Source organism: Mustela putorius, unplaced genomic scaffold (assembly GCF_011764305.1).
Source record: "Mustela putorius furo isolate JIRA1106 unplaced genomic scaffold, ASM1176430v1.1 tig00000228_pilon_pilon_pilon, whole genome shotgun sequence".
In the NCBI taxonomy this organism is placed as follows: domain Eukaryota; kingdom Metazoa; phylum Chordata; class Mammalia; order Carnivora; family Mustelidae; genus Mustela; species Mustela putorius.
Window position 1 is genome coordinate 20,306,753 of NW_025421322.1, and position 23,887 is coordinate 20,330,639.

A 23,887-nucleotide genomic window follows, 5' to 3' on the forward strand; every position below is an offset into this window, starting at 1 on the left:
CGTTTAATCTGTAGCTGGACAGTCATTTCTAAGTGTACACACCTGCAACTCTTCTGCTCCCCGACCTGTCTTTTTGGCTCTTGCACTTACCCTAATCTACCACGATCTGTCAAACTTCATACACGTCCTGCCATCACCATTCTCTAACAGGCTACATGATTCTAAAGGTGAGATCTACATCCTATCCATCCAGCTACACAGTTCAAGGCTGTAAGAATGGCTTTTACATAGTTACAGCAGTTATTCAAGAAATAAGAGTTGAACTGAACATGGCCAGCTGAACCCACCTAGGCATATCATTATTTTTATAAGCAATATAGCTTAATGGTTAAGCACAGGGACACAGAAATTAGACCAAGGTGGGAATTCTTGGTTCTACCATTTACTAGCCGTGCTCTTGGACAAGTTATTTGATCTCTCAAAGATTCCATCTCTTCATTTAACCACAAGGGGATACAGTACTAACATCAGAAGGTGGTAATGGAGATTATGAAAGTGCTTTCTTAGCACAGTGCCTAGAACATGGGAAGCTTACCTAACACAGCAAATTATTACTAGTGCTATTATTATTACTAATAAGAAGAGTGACATAAGGTGATGATACTCAATGTTGGACCAATTGCTTAGTATCTGTACGTGAACTTGTTTGGATCTGGAGCTCGGACATGTATTTCCTGGGTTTCTGATGAGTTTGCTGAGCTCGCTCCCTATCTTCACCTACAGTTCAAGGTCTGTTTCATTTATGGAGTCTGTATACTCTAAGAGGAGATTCCTTGTGATTAGCAACTGCCCTCTTGCGCTCACCTCTTTCTGCATGCTTGCTTCGCTAATGCGTAACTAATCAGACAGACGTGGGGGCCTGGGCTGAAGTGGGAATGCTCTGTTAACTGCTTTAATAAGAAAGTTACTTATGGCATTGTGACTACGGCTGTATCTGAATTTCCACTGGAGGGGAAGGAGGTGGTAGCACATTTTTTTGACTCAAGACTATTCCACAGAGAAGCAATGAAATAGCTTTATAGCTCACTTGCTTTGGCAATATCCCAAAGCAGACCCTGAATCTGTGGCCCCAAGTGTGTATCTGGATGCCCAATTCTGAAGGAGTATGCAGGCTATGGGTAAAGGAGAAGCACTGGCAGGCAAATGTTAGCCTGAAATTAGAGCTCAAGGTCAAGTGGAAGTAAAATACCCTTGGAGAAGATAGAGAAACTATCCATGTCACACATGGATCCTTGGTAAGTCAAGGACAATTTATTTTTATTTATTGAGAAAATTACCTACATTGCCAAAGAAGACTAGAAAAAAGTTACCCTGCTCAATTTTCATCATGCCTTCTTCTGAATGTCAGGGGCATATTCTAAGAGTCATATAGGTTGACTTCACTGTTTCGTCGTGAGCGCAAGAAACCAGTCCATTAGAAAAATGCCCAAAACAACTGTCACTACAGTCTCCAGAAAACGAGGTAGGCTATGCTTATGAATGACTAAAGGGAATATTACGTATTTTTTACAAAAGATTTTTTTTTTTTTTAATTTATGCTAGAGATAGAAAGACAGAGAGAGAGCATGTGGGGGGAAGGGGCAGAGGGAGAAGAGAATCTTAAGCAGACTGCATGTCGAGCGTGACCTGAGCCGAAACCGAGAGCTGGGCGCCCCAAGGGAATATCACACATTAACCTACCCATACGCTCCCCTTACAAGCCACAATTTGACATCAGGACATCAAGTGACCTATATACACTGCCCCATTTGTACGTACAATATAAATGATAGCTCTTGGAAAGTGTTCTGGAAGAGAATTCCAACTGACTGAAAAGATAGGGTTCCAGGTTTTCGTGGCGTTTGGCTATTGCCTATTAATCTGCTTGTCCCGAGAGACAGGTATGCGGGAGTGATAAATTAATTCCAATTTGGCCGGATGGCTCTGCGTTGCAGAACTCAATGAAGTCTTAATAAAAGGTCACGTTTGGTAACAAAACTAATGGAATCTCCCAAAATAGATACAGGAAAGCAACATTCAGCTCTCCTGGTGACACAACGACAAGAATATATGCAAATAAAAACATCCGAGCTGTTCTAAAACAGGAAACGAAAAATTGTAACATAACAACAACATCTCCCAGAGCAGACTTTTGGGCTCTGTGCCAGCTCTTTATAACGGTTGTCAACAATGCGCAGTCGCAGTTCAGCATGGAGGCAGCTGTGCTAAGGCAGACTGCGTTCGAGAACGGGAAACACCGGCAAGTTTGGGTAAGGGCAGAACGGAAAGCAGAATCTTCAGAGTCAGGCCCAAACAACTGCTTCAGAAGGCAAAAGCCACGCCAGCTTTAGTGAAATGGCAGAAAGCAGACAACTACAATGAAGTGTCCTAGAATGATTTCCTAAGACCTCCTTCCAAGTCATTCCCATCAAATTCACAGGAGCACTGGTGTACGATTAGAGAAATGATGGCTGATGGTTTTTATTCCTTTTATTTCCCAAGGTTCCTTTGATGATGATACATTTATTTAAAAAAATCATAAAAGGAAAGAAAAAGGCAACATGGAAAAAAAAGAATTACACATCTCCCTTTTGTCTGGCCTTTCATGAGTCGGTGTTATTGACATATACCGTTTGGCCCAGGGAGGATTCTGCTAGATCACGTGTTCCTCTTGTTTTGGAGGTTCCAGGGGCCAAGGAGATCACATCCCTGAGTACCAGAGGGAAGGAATGGTCTGGGGGCTGTGTTCAGCCTGGCTTGCCTAATTCACAGCCCTCTTGGGTACAGGTATCTCACTGTTACTATAGGAAGAAAACTGGGTTACAGCAGCCAGCTAGCAGACTGGCCAGCAGTTGAAGCAGAATCAATGACAGAGTTAGGAACTCAATTTTCCTGATTTAAAAAAAAAAAAAGCCCAGGACATTAAAAAAAAAAAAAAAAAAAAAAAGGTCATTCTATATTTGTGGTAGTTCAAGATAAAGTATATAATACCATCAATGAAAAACATTAAAATACTCTGTAATTTTTAGAGAAAGGAGTATGGCAGTTTATGTGGAACCTAAAACATTATCGCACAAAAGGGCTTCAGAAATCCTTAGTGGGGACACCTGGGTGGCTCAGCCAGTTAAAGGTCCAGTTCTTGATTTAGGCTCAGGTTGTGATCTCAGGGTCCTGAGCTCAAACCCCGCATCGGGCTCCACCCCGGTGGGTATCCTGTGAGTCTCTTTCTCCCTCACCCTCAGCTTCCTGCCCCACCTAGCCCTCCTGCACGTGCTCGCTCTTTAAGAAAAAAAAAAAAAAAAGAAAGAAACAAAAAAAGAAATCCTTAGTGACTGACCATCGCTGCCTTAATATTTCTCTGTATCATATCCATCTCCCTAGGCAGCTCATGAGAAGTTCAGACTCTCTTTAGACACCCTTGCTGGCCATTAGTTGACCGTATATGAGCAGATTTCTTTCTGGGCTTTCTATTTTCTTCTATTGGCCTATCTGTCTTTCTCTATGGCAGTACAATATTTTGATGACTGTAGCTTTGTGATATATTCTGAAATCAAGAAATATAATACCTCTAGCTTTGATCTTTCTCAAGACTGATGTAGCTGTTTTGGGGTCTTTTGTAGGTTCTATATGGATTTTAAAATTATTTTTCAATTTCTGTAAAAAAAAATGCCATTAGGATTTTCATAGGGATTGCATGGAATCTACAGATTAATTTGGGTACTATGGTCACTTTAATCATTATTAAGTCTGACTTCTGCAATACAGGCCACAAGAACCCTGAGGACATTATGCTAAGGGATATAAACCAGTCACAGAAAGACAAACACTGCCTGATTCCACATACATGAGGTATCTAAAATAGTCAAGTTCACAGAATTAAAGAGTGGAATGCCAGGGTTGGGGGTGGGAAAGAAATGGGGTGTTACGACATCAGTGGGCACAAAGTTTAGTTAAAGAAGATGAATAAACTCCAGAGATGTCTAACATATGGACCTCACAGTCAACAGTAACAATTCTGCATAAAAGATAAGAAGGCCATGGGTGCCTGGGTGGCTCAGTGGGTTAAGCGTCTGCCTTCGGCTCAGGTCAGGGTGTCAAGGTCCTGGAATCGAGTCCCTTGTCGGGCTCTCTGGTCAGCAGGGAGCCTGCTTCCCCGTCTGCCTGCCTCTCTGTCTACTTGTGATCTGTCAAAAAATAAATAAAACCTTAAAAAAAAATTAAGAAGGCAAATCCCATGCTAAACATTCTTGATGCGATAAAATAAAATAAAAATAAAATAAAGAGCTCCAAATGGCAAAAAATACATTTAAACGATCTTTTTTTAATTAGAGTCTGCTCTTTTAAATATACATGTTAAAGGTAACACTGCTCGGGCCCCCAGACTGGTTCACTTGAGCAACGATAACACTAATTATAAGAATCAACCCTAGAGACCGCCCTCTTTCTGACAATTAATCTGAAGGCAATCACAGAAACAGGGGAAAGGAATATGAAGTGGCAGGGTGGTACCAAAATGCTCTGGTACAATTTCTAACAATTCAGGAGGCGGAAGAGGATGGCTATACACTTCGTCCCACCATTCAAGTTCACGTCCTTTACCTGCCATGTCCCCTTTGGCAAACACCTTCCCCGCACGCGGGTGGGTCTTGTGTGGGAAAGCGAACAGTGTCCTATTAAATGACTTCATATTCGCCATGACACAGGCAATTTTCTCCTGATAAAATTTCTTTTATAGAGCTGACCTTTTGGATTCATCTTCGTTGAAAGTCTGGATGGGGGCAGCAGTAATCCGCGGACGGGCTGAAGGCCAGAGCCCCTTCCTTACCTGTAATAACAATCGCTCATCGCCGATGACGGCGGCTTGGTTCCAATTAATCACTTCAGAGAAGGGCAGCTCCCATCCGTTGCTGAGCATCACAGGGACACAGGCGGCCTGCGTGGAAGAAGGGGGCTTCGTGAACGTGAGGGAAGCGCCAGGGGGAGCCTTTCCGATGGGAGCTAACATCACGGCAAGCTCAAGCACTGGGGTTTCTGCCTGAGGTCCCTGCAAGGATCCTAGGCGGCTTGGGCCAGAAGAAGAGAGAGCTCGCACGAGTTTTCATGTTTCCCAGTCTTGCCCTCGAAGGCCAAAACCCCGTTTCTATTCTAGCACATGGTCTGGCGGACCTTCCTTCCACGGAGATGACTGGCCTCGTTCGAGAAGTTTGACTGATGTAACAAAATCGTCCACCAACAACATCCTAGCCTAAAGCCAACCTTGAATATAAATGGTTTTGTCCATGGGACTGGCCTGGCTGTAGAGCGGTTTAGCCCACCGTGACGAGGAACGGAGGGCAGAACGGGACTTGGCAATCCTGATGAAGCGTGTCATGGCCCAGCTATTACCGGGTATTCCCGAGGCCCTGCAGTGCAAACATCTGAGCCGGAACCTGTCTGTTCACTGTGGAGGGAGCCAAGCCATGAGCAGACCAATGTACCGCTCCCACAGTGATCTGTCAGCCAAGAAACGCCAGGCTAAGGGTCCAGAAAACTAATCCAAAGCTGAGAACGATCTGCTTCATGCGACATCTCACAGAGGCGAAGGGAACATGCGTGACTGTATGCTTCGCAGGACATAATGGAAAGGGCCTGAAGGGGCAGGAAGCTCTTCCGCTGGAGGACACGACAGAATGACGTATGCTAGTAGGGAGCACTGCACAAAAAAGCGGACTTTGGCAAGGTGCAGAATGTAGAGGGGGAAAGAACAGAGAAGCCAGGGGCAAGGAGTGGAGGAGTCTCAGCTGAGAGCAGGCTCTTCTCAAGGTCACGAAGGCTGAGTGCCACTCCCAAGGGGCAGGAAGTGTGCACAGGTGTCGGAGCGGGTGAGGCCTCTCTGCAGAGTGGACTAATTAATGAACAGACTCCCACACAGGCTCCAGAGCTGCAGAGCCTTGGGATAGGCAGGCCAAAGGGAGCAGCGTGACCCCCTGGGCATCACTCTCAGAATTTTGAGGCGCCAAGAGACAACTGGTGAGGTGGGCAGAAAAGACAATTTGCTTTTAGGAAGCACCACCAAGAAGGCATTTTCTTAAGCCAACTCTTGAGACCGGTTTCCAGGCAGGGCAGTATCTCTGCCAGGAGCCCAGCGACGCCGCTGTTGGGCGCTCTGATCTGCCCTCCTTTTGCAAACCTGTCCCTGAAGAACCCATCGTCCCTGGTGGTGAAACCCTTTAATCCACTCGTGTCCGAAGACAGGGAGTAAATCCTCTTCCTGCCCCCCTCCCCTTGTTAAAGGTGTTATAGACTTTCTTGGGAAAACAGACTTCAGGTGGTCAACGCAAACCCTGCAGGGCTTTTAGATCCCAGCAGAAGGGCTGAGGTTAAACCCACCCCGCCTGACTTCAGTCCTCGGCCCGAGTCCGGGGAGTTTTCAGTCTCTTACCTGCAGAGCCTCCAGGAACCTGAAGGACCCAAGCCTGCGACCACGAGGAACCAGACAGAAAGTGGCATTGTGCAGCATTTCCCGATAATCATACCTACAAGGAGAGGAGGAACAATCAGCAAACGAAGACCCGTTAGGAGTGGGGGGAGGAACGAACATCTGTGGGTTCACACCTGCATGAAATTACCCAGAGCAACTCAGGAAATACGCTGGCTGGCGGGCAGTTCTCACGTTCCCTGGGTGCAGCGGGGCTGCTGCACGAGGGAGAGCGAATGTGAGCTTTCACGGGGGACAAAGCAATTAGGGTCTTTTGCAAGCAGTACATAAAAGACGAGTCTCATCATCCCAGGAGCAATTTGGCTTGCCTGGGTTTGGCTTCCAAAAATCAGATTTTTGTGTCTTGATGAAATGTCTCGTTCCCATACGCTTGTTTTTTATTTTATTTTTTTAATTTTTTAATTTTTTTATTTTTAAAGAGAGAAAGAGAGAGAAAAAGATCACAACCCGTCCCTCTTGTTTAATGCCATGTCATTCCGCAAAGCTAGGACGGTCCTTGTTCCCCACCCCATGCTATTAAAACCAACTCAGGAAACCTCCATTACCAGCACAAAACAACATTCTCTCTCTCCTACATTGAACCAAGAATATTCAGCTATGCCCAACAAACACTCCTGTTACAAGAACGGCGGACAAGACCTAGAGGGGTAAGACAAGGGAGCCAGAAGGAGCAGGTCTAAGAAATGGGGAAATAAAAATAACGAGAGAGGAAAAAAAAAAACAGAGGGCACAGAAAACCGGGGTGCACAAGAGAGGATTGTGACTTTTACTCAAATACCACTTGGCAGTTATCACATGGGTTTTGCACTTGAAAAAAGGCAAAATATAACATGAGCCTCAGCTGTCTCTTTCTGCTGGCGAAGTGCTGGAAAAGCAAGGAGCATTTCATTCTGTGGAGGGCTATCACTTTAAAAGTGATATCCACAAACACATTCCTAAACACGCAGTTGCAGGTTCATTATGTGTTTAAGCAAACTTGGGAAGCCAGAAATGGCTCCTGTCCTATGAAAGCGCGGATTCTCGGAGCTAAGATGAAATCACTCTCATTTTTCAAGAGGTTCCAATGCTCGGCAGACAGGTGTGACTTTGACAGTAGCATATGTCACTGGCATTTTCTGACTCTAATAGTCTAATTTAATCATAGCCTCCAGGCATCGGATTCTTCCCTCCTCGTTTTGGGATACTGATATATACATTTATATTTTTAAAGTCCACATCTATTTTTATATTCTCATACAAACTAGGCATATGGGAGTAAGCCAATTTTCAATTATAAACCCGTCATTAAGAAGAGACATCAGGCAAAGGACCATTTGCTTAAACAAGCTTGTACAACTAATTTGCACAAGAAAAGGTCACCGTGAATGGATTAAGATTATCTCCATTGAGAGTAAAATAAAAACCCTCGCTGCATTAATTAAACTGCAAAATAGACCTGAAAGTAAAAAAGATTTTTAAGAGGGCTCAAATTTAGCTAAATAAGAAATATTAAATTATGACGGTAATGGCTTCTTCTTTGCTCAGCAAACACAGGGAAATAATTGATGAGTATCTTCGAATTCAATTGTTGAAAAGGTTGGATTCTCTACCTAATGAATGAAGAGGGAAATAAGTGTACACACACACACACACACACACACACACACATTCATATAAACTTTAAACTCAAATTGTAATATAAAAAGGTCAAACATACTTCAGACTACAGCAAAGTTTAATAAATGCCCAGAATAGAAACCCCTGAGGGACTAGCACAGAAGGTCCTACAGCCTCATCATTAGGCTGCTAAAAATGTAAAACCCTATTAATGTTCTGGATGGTAACAAGTTTCAAAGTTGCCAGCTGCAGAATTACTTTAGGGAAGGCGTGGAGGTAGAGGGAAGATAGCAAACTTACGGCAGAAATTCAAATGACAGTCATGCTAGGGTGTTGATATTTAAGTGGAGATAGAAAAGAAGGATTTGCTGATGCAAGGGATAAAGCTGACACGACTAAAACTTGTGTTCCTTCACGCAACAGGTAACGGGAGATATGGGATGAACATTCTTGCCCCTACGTAGCTGTGACATTACGAACAAAACACAGAAGTTCTCTGGGACTCAGTTTCCTTATCAGCAAAATGACGAGAGATTGTTTGAACACCCCATCGTTACTCGTAGTTAAGAAAGAACGTCCTTTCAGAATATCCCACTGCTCCAAAGGCTTCCATAACCATGGTATAAATGAGTGTCTGTGTATCTGTATGTATGTATGTCCGTGTATCTAGTTATCTGCTCACGTGTGTAAGACATATGTTCGATGGCTGTGTATCCCTAGAGACACATGAAGACACACCCAGGACATGTACACATAAAACTTCAAACAATGATTTTCAGATTTCTAACCATGCTCAGCCCATGAATCTGCAAGGGGTCAGTCTTTCTGGGTGGGCCACTCATGAATTAGGAACCCTTCCGCTCAGCCCTGCTATGGACGCACCTCTCCATTTGGATGTGTTTACACCCCCCCATCCACCTCCTTCTAGATGCTTAAAACATTCTTTTTTTTTTTTCTTTTTTGGAGTCACTCTCTCAAGAAACACAATGTTTCAGGCCCTCTTCTAGTCCTGTAGATGTTGTACAGAGAAGATCCTACTCTAGTTGGGAGACTTACCAGAGAATCATCTGGTAATTCAGAAAGACAGATGAGAACAGAGGGTGTCATGTTTCCCAGAGGTGTCTACATCACACAGTACATTCGAGAAGGCTGGCCTCGCACAGTGAGGCACTAACTCTGTGGGTACCCTCCCAAGCAAAACAACAACTTAACGGGTAAAAATGACAAAAACATTCATATGTTTTGGAAACGGTCCTAAGGATATGACAAATGGAAAAACATTTGTTCAAGAAAACCTACCCCATCTTGGCAAGAACAGTGAGCATCTGTGACATTTGAGCCATGACCTGCTCCCTTACGGACCCCTCCCATCTCCACCTTCTAGAAGCTCCAACTCAGGCAAGTTCAGTCAAGACGACTGGGCTCCCTCTCCTTCCAGCAGCCGTTAAGAAAGTGAAAAGACAGCCCATAATATGTAAAGAATTCTGACATTCAACAATCAAAAGACAATCCAACCTGAAAACATATCGAGGATGGACTAGATATGGTTCTGAAGAAAATGCGCAAAGTACCAATAAGCACGTAAAAGGATACTCAGCATTAATTATGAGCCATTAGGGAAATGCAAATCACCTGTGAGGATGGTTATGCTCGGGAGCACGGTTGCTGGAGAGGTCGGGGAGGGACTGGAACCCTCATGTGTTGGTGGTATGAAGGGAAAACGGAGCGGTCCCATTGGAAAGTTCAGCAGTTTCTTTTTAAAACTAAAACTACAATTAGCATATAACCCAACAACTTCACTCTTGGGCATTTATCCTAGAGAAAATGAAAACTTATTTTCATGCAGAAACTTGCCCATGAACGTTCACAGCAGTTTTATCCTCAACAGCCCCAAATGGAAACTCTCCGATGTCCTTGGCTGGGTGGATGGTTCACCAAACTCTGGTCCATCCACAGCCTCTAATACTCAGCAATAAAATGAAATGAAGTATTGATACACATGACATCCTCAAGGAAATCACGCTAAGTGAAAAAGCCAATCTCAAAAGGATATAGCTGGCATTATTTATTTATATAGCATTCATGAGATAACAATTTTAGAAACAGATAACAGATGAGTGGTTATTGGTGGTTAGAGATGGAGGAAGAAAGGCAGAAGACGGGTCAAGTAAGGGGGACCCGTCTTCTCGAAGGGACTCATTCTCCATGATTACGTTTAGAAACGTAAATCACATCAAAATCATAAACTTCTTCAAAGAAAGACATAATTAACACATGATATCCCAAGCAAGGAGGTAAGTAGATAAGGCAGGCAATTTATCTCAGAGAACTCTCAGCTTTAATTAATAAATGGCTTTGTTACCCTTTTCAGATGGGCATTAAGTTCCCCATTGTATAGGCGGTGACAGAGAAGTTACAACAGTTTTCATAAATGACTGCAAAGAAAAAATGCAATAAAATGACATGACCTGAATTTAACCTAGAAGCCAGGAACCACTTATGGCCATAATAATTTTCTCCTTAAAGTTGTACTGAATAATGGATGGGATACACCCCATTTAAAATGGGCCATGTAATAATGCATAATTGAAGTCCTTCCCTCCATATGAAACACAGTTTTGCTGGCAGTAATTCAGTGTACCCGGGGGTGGGGGTGTAGCACGCGAGAGCAGGGGTGCTCCAAATGTGTTCCTCCAACCAGAAGAAGCAACTGCACCACCTGGGAAACTGACAGAAATGGGAATTCCCAGCCTCAGCATGGCCCACTGAGGTAGAAACTCTAGGGGAAGGGCCCAGAATCCTGTTTTAACAAGCCCCTCTGGGTAATTAGGATGCATCCTAAATTCTGTGCTAAGCGTTCAAAAAAAACTCAAGAGTTAAGAGGTTAGTAATACAAAGCTTAGTGAGTAAGTAGATTTAGACACAGCCAAACGTGGGTTCAAATTTCATCTTTGCTATTTACAAGCTGAGTGGTCTTGGGAAAGGTATTTGTCTAAATCTTGGCTTCCTGGTTGGCAAAAAATGGAGACACCTCTAGTACGAGGCTTAGATGATACCACTGAACTCCAACACAGGCATATCACAAACAATCCATAAATGACAGCTATTATCATTATGGCTCATGGAAATCAACAGAATATAAAGGAAAACAGAGCTGATTTGAAAAGTGAGAAGATGTGGCTGAAGGACTCTGGGTTCTCCATCTCCCACTTTCTGTGGGCTCCTGTGCAAACAGAGCTCTCTGTGCGTCAAAGTCATGAAGGTCAAGTGAGATCAAGTCCATGCCTTATACACTGCCAAGCCCTGCGCAACTGCAGGTCATTGTGAATGACATCAGGATGAGAGGAACAGAAACATTAAAAAAAAAAGGAACAAAGAAAAAAGAAAGCAAAGCAAGAACAGATTCCCTAAAGATAGAGCCAGAGAGAAATGTGGAACAGACCCTTTAAAATACACAGCAAACAGAAGCTGGGAATCACAACAGAGCAGCAGCTTCTAATTGAAAGGATTTTGCCTTATTATCAAAAGCTGCGTAGACAAGGATGCTGCTGGTGCAGGGTGCCTACTGGTCCTCCTGCGCGACCCACAATTCCTCTGTAGTGCGCACAGTTGCTACGAGAGCCTGCTTTCTGCTAATCAAAGAGGGTAGGCATGAAGCAAGTGATCCGGCCTCTCATCTCTGTAGTCATACAATTCCAGTCTCCCCGTGATGTTGCTACAGTTTGTCTCAAGTATTTATTTGTAAAGTAACTGAACGTCTATGCTATCTGTTCCCTCCGGTCTCCATCCTCATAAGCACTTAATCTTCTTTGCTTACACCCAGGTTTGAATCACGTCCCTTATGAGAAAAAGAAAGAAAACAAAAGCAATTTATGACTGCTGTAGTTCCATAAAGTACGCGGGGAGAAGGGAAATAAAATAACTTCCTCAGCGCCTCCTCTGTGCTTTCTTTTATTCAATCAACAAACATTAATTAGTTGCATGCCTACCGCATGTCAGACACTACTCAAGGAACTGACGGCCCCATGAAAAGGCAGATGTGTTGTTGTTATTCAGTGAGGGGATATGATGATCAGTGATTGGTATTTAGCGGTCGGATGGAGGCGTGAGGTGGATGATGCAAAGAGAAACAAGAGTGACAACCTGGCTTTGGTGGGGAGACTGAGAAGCAGGGGGAAGGGAAACAGAGATGATTATTAAGTGAAGAGCGAGGTTCAGCTTGGCAGGGCCGAGAGGAGGCAGTGGGCATTCGGGGGGTGGCGGGCAGAAACAGCATAGCAGGAACAAACACCAAGATGAGAGGACCTACCACAGTTTGGGGGACAGGGAGCTGGGGAGTGTGGGGGGGTGACCCTGCTGTTCCACTGGGAGGACTCTTGTGTGGTATCTCCTGAAGCTCAGATACGATCCTATGCACCAAAGGGCCTAGCAGAGGAGTGACACGTTCCCAGTGGTCGTGAGTCACCAAAGGGCCTAGCAGAGGAGTGACACGTTCCCAGTGTCTGGAAACTGATAACCTGGCCAACAATGCAGGTCACAGCAACGGGGCCATTAGGGCTCCGACTCTAGGCTTTCTGATTCTAAAGGGCTTCTGCCTTCCACCACAATACGCTGCCTCTTGGTCAGCTCAGACAAAGGCAGGGACTGCAAAGATATTTCTTTCTCTCTTTTTCTCTTTTCTAAGATGTTATTTTTAAGCAATCTCTACACCCAATATGGCGCTCACACTCACAATCCTGAGATCCAAGAGTTGCGCGCTCCGCCGACTGAGCCAGCCAGGTGCCCCTGAAAATACATTTCTTATGGAGCGAAGTCCTGGGCCGTTCACCTGGTTTCCAGCATGAGCCACTGATGGCTAGCACTGAGAGGGCCCTTTCTCCTCAACTCAAAACTCGGTGTCATGCCCCACCAGCACTTCAGTCCAAGACGGTGCTCTGTTTTTTATTAACCTTGCTAACGCAGACCCTCTCCTGGAATCGACAGACTCGATGCATAAAATTTCCATTATTTTTGGGAAAACCCAAAGTCCATAACATGTGATAACATGAAATTGGCTCAAGACATAAATGTGAACAGAGAAACATACCTTGGAGTTAGAAAATGGGCCTAGCCGGCCCCAGAGCTCGGCTGGGATGCCTTGCGAGCATGCCGACAGAGAGGTACAGGCCCCCGAGGAGTCTGAGAATTCATGGGGCACGCTAAGCCTCAGTGTCTTCACCACTGACTTGCACAGCCTTTGTGCCCATGAATGAGCCCCTGTGTCCCAGTGTCAGGTAAGGGCTGAGCGCTGACCCCTGTGTGGAGCTGGACCAGGTGGCCCAGAGGGGCGGCAGCCTTGGGGATACCCAGCAGCCTGCGGTCGGAAGGCACTCGCTGTGTGGACTTGGTGCTTTTTCCCCCAGGCGATGCTGGCCTTGAGCACCACCTGCTGCTAGAAGTTCAGGGGGCCCAGGTGAGGACTTTCCTATGGTGCTCCCCAGGAGGACTGCGGCTGCTGGTCCCGAGCTGCGCACTGCAGAGGGCAGCGGTTGGCTGCGATGAGGGACGGGTATCCACTCAGGCTTGCACGTTTCTTGGCTGTCCACAGAAAACCGTCTCCCTCCCATTGGCCATTTAAAGCCCCTTTCCGTGTAGGGAAGAGAGGGAGGTAACATTCATAGGCTCTGGCTGGGGCATGAGGTCCCCGGGGAGGCGTGAACTCTTACACACACACACACACACACATACACGCACACATGATCCCGTGGAAGCCTCGCAGCCACGCTGGGAGGGAGGCAGGGTCATGCCAGCTCCCCACAGGGAGGAAGAGAGAGTCAGAAAAAAAGACACCTGGAATCAAGCACTCCCGTCTGAATACACTGGATCCTAACCCCACATCAGGTCAAAACTCCCCCAGAGCATCTACACACATACTGACAGCCCAGAACTTCGGACTTGCACGGCATGGTCATCACCACCTGTGTAAGCAAGTGAATCCAGCGCCTGCCGGGGCACCACTTCCGTCAACATGGGTAGAGAACCATCTTGGTTCCTGCTCATTAAATAGCAGCTCAACAACGACTATGTAAAAGCAAGTAATAAAATAGGACAGCCATTAGGGTAATGGTTATTATTATTATTTTTTAAAAGATTTACTTATTTATTTGACAAGAGACGTGGGGAGGAGCAAGGCAGGGAGACGGAGAGAGCATCCCAAGCCGACTTCCTGCTGAGCACAGAGCCTGATGTGGGGCTCGATCCCATGAACCTCAGATCATGACCTGAGCCGAAATCAAGACCATTCAACTTCATGAATGGAATCACTCAGGTGCCCCTAAAGGTGACAATTGCAATAACGGTCCCCCTGCTCCCCCTACACTGATTACACGTTTCCTGGGCACAGGGCAACCACCTGAGCTCGTTATTGCACTTTAGCTCTACAAAAACATGTGAAATGGCCCCACTTTCCAGGTGGGGAAGTAGAGCAACAAAGGTTTTACGGGGCTCATGCGAGAGCACGTACCGTACAGAACCCACAATACGCTCTCTTGTCGTCTCTCAAGAGCTGCGGAGAAGGAAGGAGTGACATCGTGGCAGCAAAGGTGAAGAAGAAAGATTTCTGCTGCACGGGGCTGGGTGATGCTGATCTCAGGATGCTGACGGAGGCCACGGGCACACCAGCTTCTGTGCTCAGCAAAGCCAAATTCCAAACGGCCCCAAGACCAACGCCACTCCAGGACCCATGGGTCTCAGCAATTCTCTGGCTAGAAAGAAAGCATTTCTGGAAATGCTACATAAAGCGTGACCCAGGTATGGGGGGACAGAAAAGGGAGAGATGACCAAAAACACCAGCAGCAACAATGACCTCAGGGGAATTAAATGGGTCTGTCAGAGGTACCCCAAGGTCTTGGCTGCAGGAGCTAAGTGTCTGCGACAGGCCTGAGGGCAAGTGGGAAGCCCGAGGTCATTATCTTACCATTAACTTTCACCAGGCTCAGCGCCAAGGAGCCCCGCCAAGGGGAGCAGGGCCCGAAGCGGAGAACATGAGCACGGAGCGGAGCATCTGTCCTAAACAGCAGCTACTCCTCAGGGATGGGATGAGTCTCAGGGAGCAGGGGGTCCTCTCCCCAACACACCCCTTTTTCCTTCCTCTGCTTTTCCTGCACTCCCGGAGGAAGCCTCCTCGGACCCCTGAGTCCTGGCCAGAGACCCTGTCGCTGCTCACACAGTGCCCCAGGGTTAACCTGTCCATTACTCGTGCTCTGTTAAGCTGCCCATTACCCTGCTCTCTCCCTGGCCTCCAGGAGACACGGCCACAGCCCGACCTTCTGCTGAACCAGCCCCTCCCCCACAGCTGCCCCTCGAAAAATAGAAAACGGACGGCAAATGCTCAGACGCTCGCCATCCACCGTCTTGCCCTCCGCCGTGCCGCAGGGGCTGCGAGAGCAAGGGCAGACCGAGAGACGCAAGCCCTTCTTCACGACGATCGCCTCGAGATGGCCCTAACAGTGCACCGGGCTCATGGCTAGGCCTGATCTTTCTAGAACGATCTTCACTTCCGGGTCGAGGCTGAGCCCAAGTCAGAGAACGGACAACAGTGTCTTTTACTTATTTATTTTTGTCTTCCTTTGGTACCCGTTTTTGTATTCCATTTTAGTTCTAAAGGCCCGGCAGCTTGTTAAACGCGTCGTTTTCCTTCTGCACGCCGGTGAGGGTGGGGAATGCGTCTCCCCGGGCCCGATATAGAGCATTATGAGCCAATCGAGTCAGATGCATGTGCAGCGCCATTCAAAGTGGACCCTGTCCTGGCTCTCCTCCACGTCTGAGCTGAAGAAAAGCAAACACACGGTAGAAACCTCCTCCTGGCTTCCTGAGCATAAACACTGCTTTGGTCCAGTGGCAAGGACGCCCCATCCCCCAAAGAAAACTGGGCTCGACCCAGCGTTCTGACCACTTCCCTTCTTGAGCCAAGACATTCTTTCCTGCCTGGCCAGACTCAGACTCAGTCAGCCCTGGTTAGGAGGATGTCTGGAATTCCTGCTGGGCTGTTCTCGTCACCAAAGCGGGCACTCCCCAGCGGTGAACAGGACGTGCCCTGCATTCTTGGTGAGCGCAGAAGCCTTTCGTCTGGTCTTGGCACCTCGGTGATCCGGGAACACCTTGAGAATCAATTACAGTTAACGAAAGGACAGCTGGCCCGGCCCACCTCACCCTCCTGACTCCGCTCCGATTTCTGCCCGAGGTCTACCTTCTGACTCGGACAGTCGCGGCCAGCTCACTTCTGGGCCCTTCACGCTGCATCGAAGGAGGCCTCAGAAGTCTGTGGAAGGGAAGAGGGCGCATCTTCGAGAATCGATGGGACAGTGACATCCTACGAACGCTGCGTGAAGCTGGCGGACCATGAAAAGTTTATCCTCTCCCTTCTGGGTACATGAATGTATAAACGTACAGGTGCATGGCCGTGGGACGTAAACATCTGTGTGCGGTTAGGGACCTGATGGCACGTAATGTTTATTTACCAGATCACCCTCCCATAAAGGTTTGGTCGGGGAGACCGGAGAGGCCCATAAATCCAGATTCTGCCATTTCCTTTGGCAGAAGAACAACAGTGCCCTGGGGGAGAGAGTCTGTGCTCCGTGTCACCTCGCCCTCCTCCTCCAGCTGGCTCTGCTCAGCCCAGACCCCCACTGCCCGCTGCTCCAAGAAGCAGCTACGGAACGAGCCAACTCCTAGGTGGCCTCCTTTGGGGACGGGCCTATGGAACAAAGAAAATTTAAGTGCTCTAATAGGGGAGGGGTAGACCAGGTGGCCCTGAAGATGCCTTCTTGCTCTAATACCTGTTCACTGGACAGAAAAATCCTGAGCAGCAACTACGTGCCAGGTTGCACGCTGAGCAGAGGGGAAACAAAGGTGTAAACACCCAATGGTTTTTGTAATTACACCGGAAACCCAGTCTCCCCACCCCCCTCTTTCCTAGACCTCCTTAATTCTACTCCTTTAGATCTCCACAGGAACAGAACAATGAGAAGCATACTCTGGTTCCTATTAGTTTCAGGTCAGAATAAGTTCAGTCTTATAGGTTCAATCCAGCTTTCCCAGAGTCACCAAAAATACCCTTAAAATGTTAACTCCAGGGGCACCTGGGTGACTCAGTGGGTTAATCCTCTGCCTTCAGCTCAAATCATGATCTCAGGGTCCTGGGATTGAGCCCCACATCAGGCTCTCTGCTCAGCAAGGAGCCTGCTTCCCCCTCTCTCTCTGCCTACCTCTCTGTCTACTTGTGATCTCTCTCTCTGTCAAATAAGTAAGTAAATAAATCTTAAAAAAAAAAAAATGTTAACTCCAAAGCTGAAACCCCCCCAGTGGGTCCTCACGGCATACCCCTTGCCGTGGCCAACTGGACAGCATGAGAACTGGCCCCTGCCCACAGCTCAGACTGCCCCTCTCCTCACTCACCATCTCCTGCTAGCAGCTTCTCTGCACACAGCGGGCTCTTCACCATCTCCTGGACTTGTGCTCACTCTGCCCTCTGCCTAGAATATTCTCGCCAACCCGCCCCATGACGCAAATCAGCATTCAGAGAAACAGGCCCTCCTCGGAGAAGCCCTCACAGACCAGCCTGCCTTTCCAGTACTCACTGTCCCACTGCCCTGTTTCTTCTCCGTCCTAGGATTCACCACGTCTGAACTCGCCCATCTGCTTATTTGATGGCTCACTCGCCTTCTCCCTAAATGTCATACATACGCCATGAGAAAAGGAGCTAACCTGTTCTTATTCACCACTGGGGACTCAGCCCCTAGACCTGTGCCTGGACTATAGTAATCTAAAGAAATATTTGTTGTTGAATGAATGCCAGATCTCTCCTCTCATTCTATGAGGTCACAAAGTGTCCCAGGTGCTGGCCACATATGCCAGGATAACCCCCGGGACAACTTTCTAAAAGAACACAGAGAAGTCCTCTTCTGTCTTTTTGTGTCTGTGTGTGCAGTATCAGCCTCATTTCTCTGGTTAATGTCGAGATTCATCAGCGGCTCTAAATGCCATCTGCCATGAAAGCAAAATCTCATTAAAAATGTCTTTGGAGAAAAAAAAATTTTTTTTTTTTCCCCAGAAGAATGCCTTTAAGAGAGGTTTATGCAGAAGGATAGAAGGAAACCTGCGTGAACAAACATTAGAAACTACAGTTTCTGGTTCTGATTGCGAGCAAGGCACTTTGGTTCTAAATCCATCTCATTTATAACATGGACCGATCATGCTCACCTTGCCTATCAAACAAGGTCTCCTGGGGATCTAAGGGGACAGAGTACATGAGAACTACATGTAAACTAAAGTGCCCCTGAGAACTTGATGTAAACGGAGGCGGGCAGGAATATGGGGGAGCACAAGGAAAGCGCTTTCCCAGAACCATCTTTGTATATGAGGAGGTCATGATGTAGACGATGTCAAAGGCTAGGCATTATTTTGATTCTTGTCCTTTTTCTTCTTTTTTTAAAGACTTTATTTATTTTGACAGAGAGAGAGCGAGCACACAAGCAGGGAGAGTAGCAGAGAGGAGAAGCAGACTCTCTGCTGAGCAGGGAGCCTGATGCGGGGCTCGATCCCAGGACCCTGAGATCATGACCTGAGCCGAAGGCAGATGCTTAACTGACTGAGAAACCTAGGCGCCCCTCCTACCCTCTTTTTTGAGTCTCAATTATGGCCTATACCCCAAACCCATCCAGTGCTTCAGAAGTGCAGATTGTTTTCCAAAAGAAGCATCTGGGCGAGCTAATTTGTTACCAAAGCCAATGATGAAACACACACAATCCTTGGAAGGGTCTGGAAAGCCAGCCACGATTTCCAGGGCTCCACTGTGCTAATTCTCAGCTATGAGCCAATCGGTCCGTTTTCTGGGTATGCATCCGTAATGAAGATGGCTCAGAGCTCTTGGCTACAGGGCCCTTAAAGAGAGAGCAATTCTGTCACATGGAACGTTGTGTTGCTTAGTTTCCACTAAGGTATCTTGGCTTTTAAATAAACCGTCAAGTAAAACTTGGCATCGAAACACAAAGCAAGTAACTTCCTTTGTAGAGGAACTGACAACTCAGCTGTGTGTCAGATAAGACAGCCACTGAGAGTCAGTTCCAAAGGCGACTGAGTCCTCTTTGGAAGGGAGCGGGTACCCCAGACCGCCTTCCTCGGGGCTAAGTCACATCAACATTTAGGGATGATCCTTATGGGAAGTTAACCCTGCCACTCCCATTGACCACATCCCTCTCCACCAGAGTTGGTTTTGGGATTATAAAAGTTTTGGAGGTGTGAAAACATAATTGGAAAACTTTTTTTTTTTCCTGCTTAAAGGGCTAATTGATTTCACAGGTGTTTAATTATCATTTGCTGTGAGATAATACCTTGTAGCGCCATAAAAAATGGATTTAATTTTCGGGCGCTTGCAAAACCACTGCCAAAACCAAGTGAGAGCTAAAGCTAGATAATTATTCTATAAATCAAACACACTGCCTCCTTTCTTTGAAAATTTTAATACTGGGAGATAATGATATCTGACAACCTTGAAACGCACATGGAGAGGACTTCGTGCCCAAGTGCCAAAAGACAACCGCTGGAGAATTTTAGGCAGTTTGGTTCACTAAGAGTGACTCAGGCAGCCTTGAGGTCCTGCCTGTGGGCTCACCGAACAGGCCAAGTGTAAGGGCATTGGTGTGTGTCAAGACAGAGTAATCTGTACTCAGATCAAATGGCCACATGCCCAATAAGGTCCCCAGAAAAACAGAAGTGAAACCCAAACCACCCTTAGCACCAAAAACTGCCTGAAAACGATTAAAACTCTCTGAGCTCAAAGTCTGAGTCCTGGAATGTGGAAAGTGGAGGTTTTTCAACTTGATCAATGAATACTTTCCTATCTCGTGCTTACGGCAAAACACTCGTGCTTTCTGTAATAACAAGAGAGAGAGAAATCATGAAATTAAAAAAAAAAAAAAGTTAACAGCTGGAAGGCACCGTGAAGATCGTCCACTCCAAACATTCCAGATGAAAACAAGCAAAGTCAGGAGAGGTCAAGTAACTTGCCCAAGATACCACCACCAGGGGCTGAAGCACGATAAAAAAGGTGAGTTTGAGCGCGTTCTGAGCCAGCGGAGAAAGAGACAGCTTGAAAATAGATTTGGAGTCCCAATCTCATCCAAAATCTAAAAATAAAAGAAGGAATTTTTTTAAAAGGGGGAAAAAAAATCACTCCGTTATAGGAGTGGCTATTTATTTAGCGAAGCCCAGTCTCCGAGGAAGTGCTGAAGCTGCCTTAAATAACCATATGGGGGTTTTAGGTGGTGCCACGTTTAAAATCTTTTTTCTTCTAACTTTTATGCAGAAGCTGCTGAGGTCATAATACGTTCCATTAGATTAAGAGTGCTTACGTGATTTCAGAAAGCACGGCCGTCTGGCAGGACACACACACCCCGTCAGCGCTATTTAATTTAATGCCTGTGTGCAGAGGACACACTCCCCATGAATCACTAGATGGTACGGATTTTCAGGGGGTTCGAGCTGGCCTTTACACTAGCGGTTAAAGTATGAGAAGGCGAAATCAGTATAAATGAGGCCATTCCTGGACACCGTGCTTGGGTCTCCGTAGCAAGTCCAAGCCCAACACGAGTGGGCAGAGCAGGCGGGGGACAATGTGGGTCCCCGTGTAGGCTGAACGGGGTAGGACGGACGGGCATTCTCAGGGACTGGCTTGAAGTGCAATGGAAACTCTTGCTATCCGTGAGAATGATGATAATAATTCGAAGTAACATTTCTTGTGAACTTATTCCATGCCCAACCTTCTGCAAAACACATTGATAGTTGGCCATTTAATCTTCTGACAACCCCGTGAGGGAAGGAATATTATGTCTCCTACTTTATGGAAGAAGAAATTGAGGATTTATCTAAGTTGTCTACATTCATTTAATAAGCAAGCAGGTGGGACCTGAACTCAGGCGTTCTGACTGTAGGGCCTGGATTATCATACAGTAGCACAATGCCTTGCTTCTAGAATGCTTCTTGGAGATGTCCCATGACTCGCTAAGTGAGCTCTGTCTTGAGGGACACCATGAGAACCCCTAAGGAAACTCCTGGACTGATTCACGGTCTTTTGGCTGGAGATAGGCCTGGCACTGCACCAGCTCTTTTATCTGGCTCTGAATTAGAGAAGATGTCCTTCCTGGGGTCACCTCCCATCTCAAGTATTTCTCCAGGATCCTGGGGAGCTGACAGAGCAGGTAAGAAACAAATGGCTGATGAATTGCTGTATTTTATCCTAGGCAGGACCACGTGCAGACCATAGAAACCTCAAGGCCTCTTTCTAAGAATTTATATAATTTTATGTTCTCCATCCACTGCAAGGCTTTGGTACCAAGACCCACAACCCACCTTACAGTTACCTAGAAAACCATGTGGAACCGCTCCTCTATGTACAGATCCCCAGTCCCATATGAACAGGACAGGGAAGAGACATAATCACTGCAGGAGACACTGACAGCTCATCCACACCTCCACTTACTCATCCATCCACCCATCTACCAACAACACGGTGAACCTACCCAGGAACTAGCCATGCTATTGTTAGGAGCAGGGAAGACACGGTGAGCAGAAATCCGTCATCGTCATCATCACATTTCTTTCCCTTACGGAATTTCCAGTCTTGTTGGGGAGACTGATTTTAAAGAATTTTTAATGAGTATTCAGAGGAGAGACTAATGGTACTTCAAGAGCACACAGAAGACACTGACCTTGTCGGGACGAGGGGGGCATGAGCTGAGACTTAAGGGAGACCTAAGGGTCAAGCATGCCTGGGGTTGAGAGGAAGCACTGTGAGCAGTGTTGACAGTTGACAGTGGCCATCAAAGGCCACCAAGATGGCCGGGGTGCAAAGACTGCTGACAACTTTTAAAATACGTTCAGGCAAGCGAAATACACTTGCGACGACCAGTCATCTCACCGAGTCAGAAAAACACTCTGCTGTGACCAAGACTAACTCTTACAATGTTGGTACAAAACCAAGGTGGAGGCTTCTCGCTGCCTGGAAACAGGAGTGTGGTGCAAGTCAGCCTGTCCCAACGGATAAGCTCTTTCTGTTACCCATGTCGATGGTACGGAACATTCTAGATTCCACACACATGTGAAGCAACAGCACCAGGCAGCAGGTCTGAACCCACGTTACAGATGAGAAGGCTGCAGCAGGAAGGAGCCTTCACATGTTGATGAGGGTGACCGGACGTTCCTGCGGGCGGCTCCGTTCCCTTCCCCTGCTCTCCCCACCGGGGGCCGGCCAACTCACCTAGCATACCACTTATTCATACGCCCCTTTTCCTGTTGCCACAGAATTCTACAAGCTCTGTAGCGATGGTGCTGAGTCCCTAAATAATCATATTTTCACAGTAATTAAAAGCCAAATTCCCCAACTCCCTAAATGCTACGAGCAGCTTGAATGCCTGTATTTTGCCCTAACGTGGAACATCTCTAGGGTGAAGGAAATCATGAGAGAAAAGGCAGAGATGACATAATCGCACAAAGCGGCAGCTTCACCGGGCAGGGGAAGTGGGCTGAGAGAAGGAAGCCCGGGCTCCTGCTGCGGGGGCACGCCTGGGAGCAGCCCCCAGGGGCTGGCTTCTGCTGGGCCTTGAGGGCTGGCTGCTGGGGGGCCTGGCCCAGGGCCATCGGCAGGGGAGAGGCCCCTTGAAGGCATCTCTCTGCCCCCATGATGTGTCCTTCCTGCTGATTTAATCCTCCTTCAGGTGAGGGGGTGAAAGAGGGAATTTCAGACATTAAGGCATTAGCTTGAATAGAAGCCAGGAACTAAAGAAAAGCCATCACTGGGTTTTGCCCAACAAAGACGCGGCTTTCATGCATCTGCCTCCTGGACTAATTTAGGGATTATAGGACCCTACCCAAGAACCCCCAACACAGCAAAATAAAGATCGTATTGTGAGGCCAGACCAGAGCAAGCCACCACCACCTGGATCTTTAAGGCTGCTAATCCCTGAGGGGGGGAAAAAAAGCTGGAAAAAAAGATTGGGGGACAATCTATATACAAGAGTCCAGCCTCACAGAACACATTTTGCATTCTTTTAGTTAAACCTGCCAAGAAAAAGAAAGCTGATGGTGAGAGTCCAAGGAAAGGCTCCCAGCAAAAATGAATGAATGAATGAATGAAATTCCCATGCAGGAACCACGATAATGCTCAGAACAGAGCAACTGCCCCAGCCGAGAGCACAGGGATATGCTAAGCACTGTGCCAAGGGCTCTCTGCCCAGTGGATCAAAGCCTGACGTTCCTACGCTGCTGAGCTCGGAGGCCAACAGAGGTTCGATACTCGGCCCCAGCATGACCCCACCAGGTCGTAACAACCCTTGGAAATCAAATGTGGCTGGTCCAAACCTGAAGCTGGAGAACCTGCGGGACCATCAGCTGTGCTTTGTACAGCGGTACCTGATGTCTTGAGAAGAAAGAGACACAGGTGAGATCTCTTCGCAGCCCTAACACTGTAAAGACTGCGGTGCTTGCTGCAACAGGTAATTCCAACAAAGTATTACCAAACCTTAACATGCAGACCTTCCAAGTACCCTGACCTTAAAATGGCTTCTTTCTAGGTTCTTCTTGATTACTGCATTCTGGATAGGTTAATGCATTTGTTGTCTGGCTTTCTCTCTCTCTCTCTCTATCTATCTATCTATCTCTCTCAGGGTTCTGCTCTGATACGGTACTAGGCACTCTCTCACGTGTTTGAGATCATCCTGGACCAAGAAAAACTGAAGTAAGCTATTGGTCTGTTCAGTGTACTCGACATCATGAAATCCTTCCACGATATATGACCCAGGA

General features: G+C 46.8%; 1 protein-coding gene and 1 long non-coding RNA gene across 2 annotated transcripts in view; both read right to left on the minus strand.

The window, feature by feature from the left end:
* The window catches only part of EXT1 (exostosin glycosyltransferase 1), a 281,698-nt gene that overhangs the window by 28,988 nt on the left and 228,823 nt on the right, over window positions 1–23,887 (minus strand). Inside the window, exons 2-3 of the mRNA XM_004743477.2 lie at window positions 6,401–6,494; window positions 4,805–4,912 (exon numbers count right to left, since the gene is read on the minus strand). Of these exons, the coding sequence (XP_004743534.1) occupies window positions 4,805–4,912; window positions 6,401–6,494 (202 nt within the window). The remainder of the gene's footprint in view (window positions 1–4,804; window positions 4,913–6,400; window positions 6,495–23,887) is intronic.
* On the minus strand, window positions 12,827–18,526 carry LOC123391458. Its single transcript, XR_006606145.1, has 3 exons — window positions 17,489–18,526; window positions 16,281–16,352; window positions 12,827–16,191 (listed from the first exon to the last, which is right to left on the minus strand). It is a non-coding gene; the product is annotated as an uncharacterized LOC123391458 (long non-coding RNA).